General features: G+C 41.3%; 1 protein-coding gene across 1 annotated transcript; it reads left to right on the top strand.

Annotated features, from left to right (window-relative positions):
- Positions 1–4,348: 4,348 nt before the first annotated feature.
- On the top strand, positions 4,349–13,262 carry COMMD2 (COMM domain containing 2). The gene is made up of 6 exons (XM_065876640.1): positions 4,349–4,475; positions 4,571–4,648; positions 5,314–5,396; positions 8,747–8,920; positions 12,455–12,862; positions 13,086–13,262. Exons 1-5 carry the CDS (start codon positions 4,409–4,411, stop codon positions 12,650–12,652), a joined length of 600 nt encoding a protein of 199 aa, XP_065732712.1. The 5' UTR covers positions 4,349–4,408; the 3' UTR covers positions 12,653–12,862; positions 13,086–13,262.
- The last annotated feature ends 1,210 nt before the right edge of the window (positions 13,263–14,472 follow it).

Raw genomic sequence — 14,472 nt, 5'->3', positions numbered from 1 at the left:
AACAAAACGAAGAGTGGTCCCCGCTCACCCCAACTAGAGAAAGCCGTGCGCAGCAAGGAAGACCCAACGCAGCCAAAAATAAATAAATTTTTAAAAATTGTGTTGTTTACCTTTTAATTATTGGTTTATCAGAGATTCCAATATACTCATGATACAAGTTGGTTTATTTTTGGCTGCACTTGGGCTCAGTAGTTGGATTCTAGAGCGCAGGCTCAGTAGTTGTGGCGCACGGGCTTAGTTGCTCCGCAGCATGTGGGATCTTCCTGGACCAGGGATCAAACCAGTGTCCCCTGTATTGGCAGGCGGATTCTTAACCACTGCACCACTGGGGAAGTCCCGCAAGTTCTTTGCCAGATACATGTATTGCAAATATATTTTCCCAATCTGTGGCTCTCTTTTTCATTTTATTAATGGTGTCTTTTGATAATGAAAGTTTTTAACTCTAATGAAGTACAATTTATCATTTTTTTCTTTTATGGTTCATGTTTTCTGCTTCCTCTCTAAGAAATCTCTGCCTACCCCAAATTCATGAAGATATTCTTGTTTTCTTCTAGATGTTTCACAGTTTTAGCTCCTATGTTAGGTCTATAATCCATCCTTAATTATTTTTGTGTGTGTGATGTGAGGTGAGAGTCAATTCTTTTCCATAAGTTTATCAAATTGTTCTAGTATAAGTTGTTGAAAGTTCTTTCCCCTCATTGAATACCTTGGTACTTTTGTCAAAAATCAATTTACAATATATGTATGGATCTACTTCCAGACTCTCTATTCCATTCCATTGGCCTATTTATTTTTCCTTATACTAAAACCACACTGTCTTAATTACTATAGCTTTACTGTGGGCCTTGAAATCAGGTAGTATGAATAACTTTGTCCTTTTTCCTACTTTGTTTTGGCTATTCTCAGTCCTTTGAACTTCCAAGTAGATTTTGAAAATAAACTTGTCGGTCTCTATAAAGAAGCCTGTTAGGATTCTGATTGGTCACAACTGACATCTTAATAATAGTGAATATTACAGCCCACGATATATTTCTCTATCCATAGTATATGTCCCCATTTAAGTCTTCCATGATTTCTCTCATCAATGATTTTTAGTTTTTAGTGTAGAGGTCTTACAAATCACTTACTGTTTTCTTAAATATTGCATATTTTTGATGCTATTTGCTAGGAAGATTTTTAAGATAGATTCTGTTACAATAGTCAGAAGCACCTAAAATCTAAATCTCATTTAAAAAAATAACTTTAGGTTTCTAGTTTGATATTATGGTGTTGGGGCACATAGAAGGTTAATACAAAAGAAAATACAAAGATGATACCAAAGAGATGTTGTAAGGCAGCATGTATATAGGTATTAGTTCATTGTAGAGACAGCAAGAGGGGACAGTGAGTGGAAGAGGGCACAGCAAAGGTTCTGGGGTACTGGTAACATTCTACTTCTTTTTTTTTTTTTTTTGCGGTACGCGGGCCTCTCACTGTCGCGGCCTCTCCCGTTGTGGAGCACAGGCTCCGGACGCGCAGGCTCAGCGGCCATGGCTCTCGGGCCCAGCCGCTCCGCGGCATGTGGGATCTTCCCGGACCCGGGCACGAACCCGTGTCCCCTGCATCGGCAGGCAGACTCTCAACCACTGCGCCACCAGGGAAGCCCACATTCTATTTCTTGATCTGGGTTAACAGATGTGTTCAATTTGAGAAAATTCAACAAGAAGTATTTTTTAAGACTCTGTATCCTTTTCTGTATGCATTTTATCATCCAGTTGAAAAAGTTAACTAAAATAATGAAAAAAAATTCAGGAGCTAATTCACGCATTTGACGGCAGCCTCAGACTCATGAGAGGGCAATTCATGTGAGTGATGGGTGTCACCATGCTTCCTTCCTCTTGACAGTGTGCTGAATTGAACTGAGATTCCTTGCAAGAGAGGATACTATTTTATGTATCATTGAAAACATAACCAAGGAGGTGCCTGGTGCAAAGATTCTGGGGCAGGAGTTTCTATGAAGAAGAAAGAAATATGGGGAAATATGAGAGGAAAAAAAGGAGGTGGAGGATGATAAGGAGAAAATGTGAGAGGACAATTGATATGAAGCCTTGTTCCTTGCCAGAATCAACTGAAAAATTACAGAGTATTTATCCTTTCTTCACTTTAGCCCTAGTAAGATAGCATGCAGTGACATTAAGATCTCATTTTCTTATAATATTATACAGTTGTAAAGCATTATTATTAGCATAGACAGGATACCATGGGACATTTATTCTAAACCTGAATCTTATTTAAATCAAAGTTAAGTGTCACCTTCTCTTTGCTCCAGGTCATTTTGTTCCTTCCTCGGGTATTACCACTCATCACACTGTATTCAGATTACTTGACTGTCTCCTTTACTTTATTATCATCTCCTAGAAGGCAAGGACAGTATTTTATTCATCTCTAAGTTGCCAAGGCATAGCATATGCTTGAGCTTTGAGTCATTGCTCTACAAATATTTGTTCTATTAAATGAATGGATTTTAGCGTGATCATGCTCATGGAATTCCCAATGACCTATGTACACAAAATCTGCTCCTATAAAATATAAATGTTTCAGTTAACAAATCATCTGTTACTGCTAATTTAGTGTATAAGTTGATCATCAAAATCAATTTCTTAATATGAATTTATTAACTCATCCGAGCATCGTAGCAGCCCTGCATGACACAGAAGGACAGTCATCATTAAAATACCCATTTTACAAATGAAGAGGTTAAATTTATAACATATAAGAATAACTTATTGGAGGCCCTACAGGTAGTGAGAGTCAGAGCCAGATCTGGAACCTAGACTTTTGACTTTTCACTCAGGTAATTACCTCTAAACAACTACATAACATTTGGTAACAGAAAGTCACTCTGTACCTCATCGTAGGAAGTTTTAACTCCCAGGCTGGTTCCCCCAGCTATAACTTGACTTTTTGACCACCTTCCTTGACCACCCCATTCTGTTAATCCTTATTTCCTACCTTCACCCCTGCCCCGCCCCGACCTTCACGCCCACTTCAGTCCCTGAGATCACAGGGAAGAAATGCTATTTTATATTGGCATAATATTACACCTATTTGTAAATTCATTTCGGCATTCCTTATTCCCTATATATAATGGACATTTTCTCAATAATGTATGTATAAAACCTTGTTCAGAAAATGCCATTTTTGCTGACCTGCAACATAGTCTAAGGAAGAATTGGGCTCTCTCTGCAAATGCTGCTTCAAGACCTAACTAACAAGTTTAAAAACCTGCCTTTCTGTGCCCCAGTATGGGAAACAATTTCAGTTTCAGTCAGATGCAAGGGATGAGGTAGACACAGAGAGCACAGCTGAAAAACTCTTCCAGTTTTCGCTTCTGCCCAGGAGACATGAAGTATAGAGAGCTTGACGTATAGACAGACAGCTTTCTATCTATATCCCTAGATAAAACAACCGTAGATGTGAAGTCTCTCTCTGTCTCTCTCTCTCTTTTCCCCCATGCTTTCCCCCACCAAGACAGTGAGATTTGAAGACCGTCAATTAGCCATTCTGTAGTCTCTTATATTTGCACCACAACAGGTGAGAAGAGTGAGTTGGTAAAGGAACCAAATTCTCACACTGCCCCCAACACATAAAAATAAAGACAAGCGTAGTCGTCGTCTTCCTCGTCCTCATTGTCTTTATCCTAATTTATAATCACTCACAGAACTTGTTACCAACCTTCAGCTTTCAGCCTCCTGTGCAGAATGATGGGTTTTGGAGCAGGTGATCAAGGGCTCTGACCTTCTCCTTCCAGCTCTGTCACTGGCTTATGACATAGTCTTTGGAGCTTGGGTTCTTCATCTGTACAAACGATGGCCCGCACCGTACAAACGATGTCATGGCTATTGAGCATATTAAATAAGATAAATCAAGTAAGATAACGTATACAACAGCTCTGTACAAACTAATACCTCTATAAAAGTTACTTTCAACTGCTTGACCTGTCTCTCAGTTTCATTGTCTCTAATGGGAACAATAATGGTACCTACCTCATAAGGTTCTTGGGAACTCTAAATAAGTTAACTGTATGAACAGTTCCTGACATAGTGCTTAATAAATGTTAGCTATTGATATTATTAATGTAAGCTCCACGGGGGGGGGGGGGGCGTGTCGAATTTTAAACTTCTTTTCATCTTCCTCAGAGAATAGCATTCTACACCCGGCAGGCTACAACTGACTGGCGAACGGAAGAATCTTCTCATCCCAGTCTGCGCCGCGGAAGGCATTTGAGTGTAGGACGGCGGTAAGCCGGAATCCGGAACGGAAAGCTCGAGACGCTGAGACGCCGGAGCCTTTTTACGCTTGGACTCAGGGCCCGGAAGTGGCGAGGACGGGGTTAGCGCTGCGGGTTGAAATCGGCTAGCCAGAGAAGATGCTGCTGGACCTGTCGGAGGAGCACAAGGAGCATCTGGCCTTCCTGCCGCAAGTGGACAGCGCGGGTCAGGGGGCCCGGCGGCGGAGGGTGGTGCTCTGCGGTCTGGGAGGGGATCGGTGGGAGCGCCCGGTGCTAAGGGTCTCCTGGCTTCCGTTGCAGTGGTCGCTGAGTTTGGGCGAATTGCGGTGGAGTTCCTGAGGCGTGGCTCTAACCCCAAGATCTACGAAGGCGCTGCAAGTAAGCAGGGGGGAGGCACAGCGCCGAAAACTGCGCGGAGAAGTGCGTTCTCTGTCCCCCTGGAGGGGAAGGGGTTATTGGGACTCTAAAGGTCTTATTCCCATTGTGGCAGAATAAAAGCAGAAGGACTCTTCAGTCAGGGCGCAAATCCTGCCCGTCCCCTAAGTATTGTGAGTTTTTAAAAGCTTGTATTAAGTCGATTTCCTGACGTGTTAATGGACATAGTACCATCTGCCAGAATACTGTGATGCTTACCAGCATCCAAGTGTGTGGAATAGCTGGGTGAACCATAAATATACAAGTGTTTGGTTATTATTAGTTGTTCAGACATCTACTTTTGCTGAAGGATTTTTACCCCGGTGGAGGAGGGACTGTTTCTATTATTGTCCCTTCTGCCAGGCTTGAAGTAGCGGCGCACTCGAGAAGGACTGTGCGCCTGGTATTGTCTCCACGGGTCTGTTTTTGTAAAGGTTACATGGTGGGAAATACTGAAAGCATTTGGCTGGGAGTGGAGAATGAACAGGAGGCTATTACCAAGTAATTATTTTTTTGTAATAATTGCAGTGTTTGAAAACATGGAATAATAGATAACATTTACCCTTTAGAGTTTGAATAAAAGAATAAATACCACATAATTTATTTGCTCATTTTTCCTCTTTTTTCAGGAAAACTCAGCGTGAGTAGTGACACTGTCCAACATGGTGTGGAAGGATTAATACACCTTCTCACTGAAAGTTCAAAGCTCATGGTAAGGGCTTTTGTGGACTGTTTTGTATTAGCAGGACCTTAAGGAGATTCAGTATACTCTACATCAGTCCTGGCAGGATCTGCTCATTTCAGTAATGTTGTTACTGGTTTATAATGGATTTAGTGAAGCCATGCCTAAGCAATCTGACTATAATGTGATCTGCTGGCATGAACACCTCTTGTCAGTATAAATTAGAATTGCCTCTAATTCTGCATGTTATTAAACCATATACTATAGTATGGATCCCAAGAGGAGGGAGAATGAAATGATTTAATTTTTTGCATATTAGCAGTATATAGCTTATTGGAGAATTGAAAACATTTTTTCCATTTTTTTTTTTAAGTGTTGGTTTCCCCTTCCTTAATACTAGCTGAGGGATCTTGTACCAGTATTTGTTTCTTCATGCTCATAATAGAGAAAAATATTTGAAAAATTACAAGTGGCTGCATGGGGCTTAATTTACATATTATCCATTCTACTGTGTCTCAGATTTACCTTTCTGTAAGAATCACGCGTGACCCTTGTTAACCAGATTCCCGGTTCCTACCTCAAACCTATTGAATCAGGCTTTCCAGAGGAGGGGCTTGAGAATTAATCTTTTCCCAAGGTGCTTCAAGTGATTCTTAAGATCAGGCGAATTTGGGAAACTACACTAGAGGCTCAACATTTTGATAGTGAATCCTAATGCTGGAAGTGATAAAAGATGCAGTGTGGCTTACTTGAGTTGTTTTCACCCTAACAGATTATTTGAGTGGTTATGAGCAACTACATAAAAAATTTATTTTATAGATCCCTTTTGTCAGACTTCCTAAAATATTACACTTAGAGGTGGTCCACAGCAAATGCCCCGTCCCATAAATCCATGTTCCATTAATTGATACGGGGAACTCATTTTTGCTGCCCTAAGCAATCCTTTCTGGCCCTATCCAGAGCTTTCCTGGCTGCTCTCCTCCTGAGAATAGATCCCTAGCCTCTTGCTCTTCTGTGTAGTCAAACTGAATCTTCTGACAGACCACCTGGTGTGATTGGTCAGCTAACCCAACCTGCCCGGCCCCAAGGACTATAATCTCCTCCACAAAGGCAATGAGCCTGTTTGTTTTGTTCAGCTCTGTCTTCGTAGCACAAGACCTATCCCACAGTAGGATCTCAGAAAATATTTGTTGAAGGGATAAAATACACAAGCCTATGCTATTATAAACAGAAACAAGTCTAATGACATTAACAAACCTGAGAAAGAAAGGGTGGCATGCAGAAATTGGAAAAGAGCAAGGAAAGTAGAGTGTTAAAGTGGCTGAGGTGAATACAACGAAAGGAAGAGGAGCAAAGAGAAAGACTGTGCTTTCTCTACCTTTTCTCTACCTTTCTATCCCCTCCTCACTTCAATCATCCAATAAGGGAGTAAAAGCAAGGCTGCTGTTGGCAGCTTCCTTTTATCCTATTGAGGGTCAGTGCCAGTATTAGGATTGGTCCCCAGTAATGCTGAACATTGGACAGCAAAACTGTGACTCCATGCCCTTCTCTCCCAGCTCCCTTTCCTGGCCAAATATATGATTTCTTTGTGTCCAGTCAGCATATGAGTATCCCACTAGGACTTACCCAAACCAGGAGCCCTCATTCTCTCACTAAGCCTTTTTTTTAAAAAAAGTCTTTTGACACCATTCACCTATTTCTCCCATCCCACCTCCTACTCCCTGCCTCTGGCAACCACCAGTCTGTTCTCTGTATCTATGACCTTGGTGGGTTTTTTGTTTTTGTTTCTTAAGATTTGACATGTAAGAGAGATCATACAGTATTCCTTTCTCTGTCTGACTTAATTCACTTAGCATAATGCCCTTGAGTTCCATCCATGTTGTTGCAACTGGCAAGATTTTATTCTTTCATTTTTTCTTATGGTGGATAATATTCCATTATGTATATATGCTACAATTTCTTTATCCATTCATCCACTGATGGACAATGAGTTTGTTTCCTTATCTTAGCTATTGTGAATAGTGATGCAGTGAACATGGCGGCACGTGTATCTGTTCAAGTTAGTGTTTTTGTTTTCTTTGGATAAATACCCAGAAGTAGAATTGCTAGATCATGTGGCAGTTCGATTTTTAATTTTTTGAGGACCCTCCATACTGTTCTCCATGGTGGCTGCACCAATTTACATTCCCACCAGCAGTGCAGGGAGGGTTCCCTTTTCTCCGAATCCTCGCCAACACTTGTTATCTCTTGTCTTTCTGATAAGAGCCATTCCAACAGGTGTGAGGTGATATCTCATTGTGATTTTGATTTGCATTTCCCTGATGATTAATGATGTTGAGCATCTTTTCATGTACCTGTTGGCCATCTGTATGTGTTCTTTGGAAAATGTGTATTCAGATCTTCTGCCCATTTTTTTTTTTTTTTTTTATGGTACGCGGGCCTCTCACTGTTGTGACCTCTTCTGTTGCGGAGCACAGGCTCCGGACGCGCAGGCTCAGCGGCCTTGGCTCACGGGCCCAGCCGCTCCACGGCATGTGGGATCTTCCCAGACCAGGTCACGAACCCGTGTCCCCTGCATCGGCAGGCGGACTCTCAACCACTGCGCCACCAGGGAGGCCCCTTCTGCCCATTTTTTAATCGAATTGTTTGGTTTTTTGGCTATTGAATTATATGAGTTCTTTATATTTTTTGGATATGAACCCTTTATCAGATATATGATCTGAAAATATTTTCTCTCATTCAATAGGTTGCCTTTTTATTTTGTTGATGCTTTCCTTTGCCCTGCAGAAGCTTTTTATTTTTTTTATTTTTTATTATAAATTTATTTATTTATTTTTGGCTGCGTTGGGCCTTCATTGCTGCGCGCAGGCTTTCTCTAGTTGCGGTGAGTGGGGGCTACTCTTCATTGCGGTGCGCGGGCTTCTCACTGCGGTGGCTTCTCTTGTTGTGGAGCACAGGCTCTAGGCACGCAGGCTTCCGTAGTTGTGGCTCGTGGGCTCTAGAGCGCAGGCTCAGTAGTTGTGGCACACGGGCTTGGTTGCTCTGCAGCATATGGGATCTTCCCGGACCAGGGATCGAACCCATGTCCCCTGCATTGGCAGGCAGATTCTTATCCACTGTGCCATCAAGGAAGCCCCCAGAAGCTTTTTAATTTGAAATAGTCCCACTAGTTTATTTTTGTTTTTGTTGCTTATTTTTATGTATCAGAAACTCGGAATTTGGAATAGTGGGCAAGGGTTGCCTTTTACTAAGGAGTGTTATTTCTTTTACTAGACAGAAAGAATTAAGGGATTTCATATTCTTTTGCATATATCCAGTATTTCAGCCTTTCCTAGACAAAAATAAATTTTGATGTTCTGTTAAACTCGATTCACTTTTAGATTTCTGAACTGGATTTCCAAGACTCGGTTTTTGTTCTTGGATTCTCTGAGGAATTGAACAAATTGTTGCTTCAGCTTTATCTGGACAACAGAAAAGAGATCAGAACTATCTTGAGTGAACTGGCACCAGACCTTCCCAGTTACCACAGCCTTGAATGGCGACTAGATGTACAGGTATGATTATTTTTTTTTTAAACCTGACATAGAATATAAGATTTATTTTAGGTTTATGTCCTGAGGCTTCTTGTGTTCTTTACCATCTTAACCAAACTCTGGTTTGAAACTTTCATTTTTTAATGTTCATTTTTAGACCATTTCCCAAATAGTTCATGTTCTTATATTTTTAATGTGTTCACATTGGTTTAATTCAGCACTGAATATAAGTAAGGAGAGGTGGTCAGCAGCTTCTTAACTGTGTTATTTATTAAATATTTCTTGTACACCTATCATGTGCCAAGTGGTGTGGCTACAGCAAAGAACTTGACACAGTTTATGCTCTTGGAGACCTTAGAAGCAGCAACTCCTGTGGGGCTCACGGGGAGGAAGAGATCACGGTGGTTATGCCTTTATGTTTACATCCTCTCATAATAACCAGGTGGAGGAGATTTGGGAATGGTCGTGTTCATGAACTTCAGCACTAGTTTATCTTGTATCCCTTTCTTATGTGGAGATAGCTTCTGACTTTTGGGTTCCAGTAGCCCTTAGAGGTTCTTTTTTCAGCTTTATTGATTTGCTTTGAGTTTTTCCATTATTAAGACATTTTTAGAAGTTAGAAACTTAGGCAATTGAAATTTCTAAAATTAGACTCAAGAGAGTTCATTTGCCCAGTAAAATGAGTTTGAATTGCTGTGTTACTGCAAGGACTAATACAGTTCAATGTTGAGGGTATATTGAATGAATATTGCATGTGGTGAGGTGTATTTTTTTTTTTTTTTTGCGGTATGTGGGCCTCTCACTGTTGTAGCCTATCCCGTTGCGGAGCACAGGCTCCGGACGCACAGGCTCAGCGGCCATGGCTCACGGGCCTAGCCGCTCCGTGGCATGTGGGATCTTCCCAGACCGGGGTACAAACCCGTGTCCCCTGCATCAGCAGGCGGACTCTCAACCACTGCGCCACCAGGGAAGCCTCATGTGGTGAGGTGTATTTAAGGGCTGAAAAAGCTACTCAGAGAACTAATGGATTTACTGAGCTCAAGGAAGGAAGGAAAAGAAGTCTTGTCAGATGAAGACCAGATAAATGGCTAGGAAACTAGTAACAGGATATAGAACCTTTCATTTTTGAGTAGCTGACTCATCTCATGGAGACTGGTAGCAAATGGATAGTTACAGCTAATTATTGTGCAGTTGCTGATGGGAAATAAATGAATCATCATAGGTTAGTTTCTAATAGAAGCATTTCCCATACTTCATAAGTTGCCAGCACTTGATAAATAGCATCAGTGAATTGAATGCATCTGAGACCGGTGCAGGAGCATGTTACCTTTAGGGCCGATCCTTTTAAAGTTGCTGCTGTTATTTTTGTAGGGAGAAGGACAGAATTTCATCCCCATTAAAAAAAAGAAGTCCAGGGCTTCCCAGGTGGCACAGTGGTTGAGAGTCCGCTTGCCGATGCAGGGGACACAGGTTCGTGCCCCGGTCCGGGAAGATCCCACAGGCCGCGGAGCGGCTGGGCCCGTGAGCCATGGCCACTGAGCCTGCGGGTCTGGAGCCTGTGCTCCGCAACGGGAGAGGCCACAGCAGTGAGAGGCCCGCGTACCGCAAAAAAAAAAAGTCCATATCAAGAACTTTGTGGAAAGAAAAACTTTGTGGGCTACTGTTCTTTATCCTGTAGTACTGTCATTCAGTACCTTTGACTCACCCTCCCCAAATTACAACCCCCTCCCAGCCCCCTAAGGGTAACTATTATCCTGAATTCCTGAATTTTCTGTTAATCTTTTCTTTATAGTTTTTTTAACGTATATTTTTTCACTAGACTGTATAGTTTTTAGATTTTCATGTATTCTTCTGCAACTTGCTTTGTTTTTTTTTGGTCTTTTTTTATTGTTGGCTGTGTTGGGGTCGTCGTTGCTGCACATGGGCTTTCTCTAGTTGCGGCGAGTGGGGTCTACTCTTTGTTGCGGTGCTCAGGCGGCTTCTCTTGTTGTGGAGCATGGGCTCCAGGCACGCGGGCTTCAGTAGTTGCGGCATGCGGGCTCAACAGATGTGGCTCATGGGCTTAGTTGCTCCGCGGCACGTGGGATCTTCCCGGACCAGGGTTTGAATCCGTGTCCCCTGCATTGGCAGGTGGATTCTTAACCACTGTGCCACCAGGGAAGCCCTGCAACTTGCTTTTTTGATTGAACGTTTTCTTTTTAGATTTATTCATGACAATTCATGTTGCTGTAGTTCACTTCTTTTTGCTGTCATTTAGTAAGCATTTCACTGTATGAATATTCTCAATTTATCCCTTCTGTTGTTAAAGAATATTTGAGATTTGTCTAGTTTCGGACTCTTGGAAGCAAATACTATTATGAATATGTGTATATGTGTAAGAGTTTAAGGTAAATACCTGGGAGTGGAGTTGCTGGTCATGTATACGTTTTCCAAAATGTTTCTGTCATCACTCTCACCAGCAGTGGTTTTCATTACCATCACTTTACAGTGCTCCGTATGGACAGGTTTCTAATTCTTGCAAGTCAGATAAACAGTATATTACGATTTTATTGGCCATTTTACTGATTTCTAATAAAGTTGAACATATTTCCTATGTTTATCTATTTGTGTTACTTCTGCAGAGTGCTTAGATAGGTCTCTGTACAATTTTTTCTTGGTTTTGTGGGGTTTGTATTAAATCAGAGCAGTTCTTCGTACATTCTTTTTTTTTTGCGGTACGCGGGCCTCTCACTGTGTGGCCTCTCCCGTTGCGGAGCACAGGCTGTGGACGTGCGGGCCCAGCTGCTCCGCAGCATGTGGGATCCTCCTGGACCGGGGCACAAACCCGTGTCCCCTGCATCGGCACGTGGACTCTCAACCACTGCGCCACCAGGGAAGCCCCTTCATACGTTCTTGATACTAAGTTTTTTTTTTTTTTTTTTTGGTTGTATGTGTTACAAAATATCTTTTCTCAGTTTGTGGCTTGTTTTTCTACCATTTTTAGGTATCCTTCGAAGAAATTTTAATGATTGTTCAATGTATCAGTTTTTTTCTTTATGGTTTTTTTTTTTAATATCATGTTTAAGAAACCCTTCCATGCTGACTATACATTCTGGTTTCTTTTTTTTTTTCCCACAGGTTTTTTTTTTTTAATATAAACTTATTTTATTTATTTAGCTTTGGCTGACTTGGGTCTTTGTTGCTGCACGTGGGCTTTCTCTAGTTGTGGCAAGTGGGGGCTACTCTTCATTGCGGTGCACGGGCTTCTCTTGTTGCAGAGCACGGGCTCTAGGTGTGCGGGCTTCAGTAGTTGTGGTGCACGGGCTTAGTTGCTCCACGGCATGTGGGATCTTCCTGGACCAGGGCTTGAACCCGTGTTCCCTGTATTGGCAGGCGGATTCTTAACCACTGCGCCACCAGGGAAGTCCCTCTTTCCAAAGGTTTTAAAGTTTACTTTTCTTTTTGAAGTCTGTGATTCATCTGAAATTAGATTTTTATGTATGGTATAATGTAATTATTATATGTTTAGCGTGATTATTAAATAGTCCTTATGCTCTTATTCCATTTAAAATCAAGCTTGCAAGCAGAAGCCTCAGGCAACAGATGAAACCATCAGTGACTATAAAGCTGCACCTTAATCAGAACGGAGATCACAACACCCAAGTTCTGCAGACAGACCCAGCCACCCTGCTTCATTTGGTCCAGCAACTGGAACAAGCCTTGGAAGAAATGAAAACAAACCACTGTAGGAGAGTTGTGCGCAATATCAAGTAGTCCCAACTTGTTTCCTTCCCTTAGAATCACTTGTGAATTGATGATATGCGGCAGTTACTTTTCAAAATAAATTTTTTAATTGATAGTGATAAATACATAGAGATTTCATAACATTTCTTTTCCTGTATGAAGATACTGAGGTCATGATCAAAGGCTAAGTAAATTTCCTTTCCTGGTGCTAAATGTGGTCAGCTTCTTGACAATTAAGATGTATTTTGGAGCCTCCCTGGTGGCACAGTGGTTGGGAGTCCGCCTGCCGATGCAGGGGACATGGGTTCATGCCCCGGTCCGGGAAGATCCCACATGCCGCGGAGCGGCTGGGCCCGTGAGCCATGGCCGCTGAGCCTGCACGTCCGGAGCCTGTGCTCCGCAATGGGAGAGGCCACGGCCACGACAGTGAGAGGCCTGCATACCGCAAAAAAAAAAAAAAAAGATGTATTTTGTATTTTAAATGTGTAAATAGGATTGAATCAACTGGAAGTGAATCTGTACTGTTCAAATCCTCTGTATATATAAATGACTGTACTTTTTTTGATACTTTTCTGACTACTTAACTTTATTATTTTCCTCCTTATTGGCCTAAATTTGACAGTAAAGTTCACAATGTAATGCTATTACTATTCAGAATATTCCTAGACAGTTTAATGTTTGTGACCTTTAAAAGCACCCCATAATGTTAACAGCCACAGAATAGTTGGAAGTGAATATTAATTTTTTTAATGCTATATTTAGGCAGTTCTTGCATTTTTCTTTGCCTGTGAATATAGTAAGTATTTACCATGTTGCTTAAGTTTAAGTTGCCATGGATAATAAGCTTAAATAGCACTCAAATTTGTGTGAATATATTGCATTTTATTAAGGACTACTTTTTTTCCCTATTATCCAAAGCATCTAAGAGATACACTGTCATTTACATTTATAAACAATGGATGCAGACATAATGTAATCAATTCTTAATTATCTGGATGTAAATTTTAGTCACTTTTTATAATTCTGTTCGAATAAAGTATAAAGAGGGCAAAGAGAGGCCATGTTTACTACATTCCAAGCAAATATCCCTTCTTCCTTACAAACTTGATTTTTGTTTTGTTTTGCTTTTTAGTGGGTAACTGTAAGCTGTTAGCCTGAAAAATTCAGATGCTGATGTGTCAGGTCAGCCTCATAGAGTACAGGGACACAGGGAAACTTAAGGAGACACAAGGAGGTTTAAGGAGTAACAGACTTAAGGAGAAAGTCGTATGGAAGGGTAGAGACTGGGGTTCAGTCTTAAATATCTAGCCAAGACCTTATTCTGAGAATCTCATCCCATGCAGCAACTCAGGAAGGTCTTCAGAAACGTCAGACTCTAAACTGTACTCTAAGCTCTATCCATACTTTGCCTTCTAAGAGTTAGAGATTTTCAGGTCAAAGTGACATCATGTTTCTTCTTTCTGTTAAAGTAGAGCCCAGCCGGAAACAGAGGCCAGTGGAAGAAAAGCACAGTTGATATTGCCACCCATCATCCCCCTGCAGGCATCTGGGTCACCCCATACATATATGTTCTGCAGTTGCAAAATAACTATAATATCAGATATTAGCAAACTATAATCAGATAATTTTTAATTATAGTGATAACTTGATTAATGAAGCTTTCATATTAACAACCTCACAAACAAAAGGAAACTTTATATATTACATGAAATAGTAGCATATGTCATCAGGTTTAAAAGCAGCATGCCTGCCAAGCTTATATGATGAAAATAGCTCTGTGAGGCTTCTTATTTGTCCGCATTTGGTGGGAGATAAGCAGGGCTGACTCCAGCCAAGACTGAAATAATATC

This window comes from Phocoena phocoena, chromosome 4 (genome assembly GCF_963924675.1).
Source record: "Phocoena phocoena chromosome 4, mPhoPho1.1, whole genome shotgun sequence".
NCBI lineage: Eukaryota > Metazoa > Chordata > Mammalia > Artiodactyla > Phocoenidae > Phocoena > Phocoena phocoena.
Note: the sequence above shows the minus strand (reverse complement) of the source record. Positions and strands in the feature narration are given on the sequence as shown.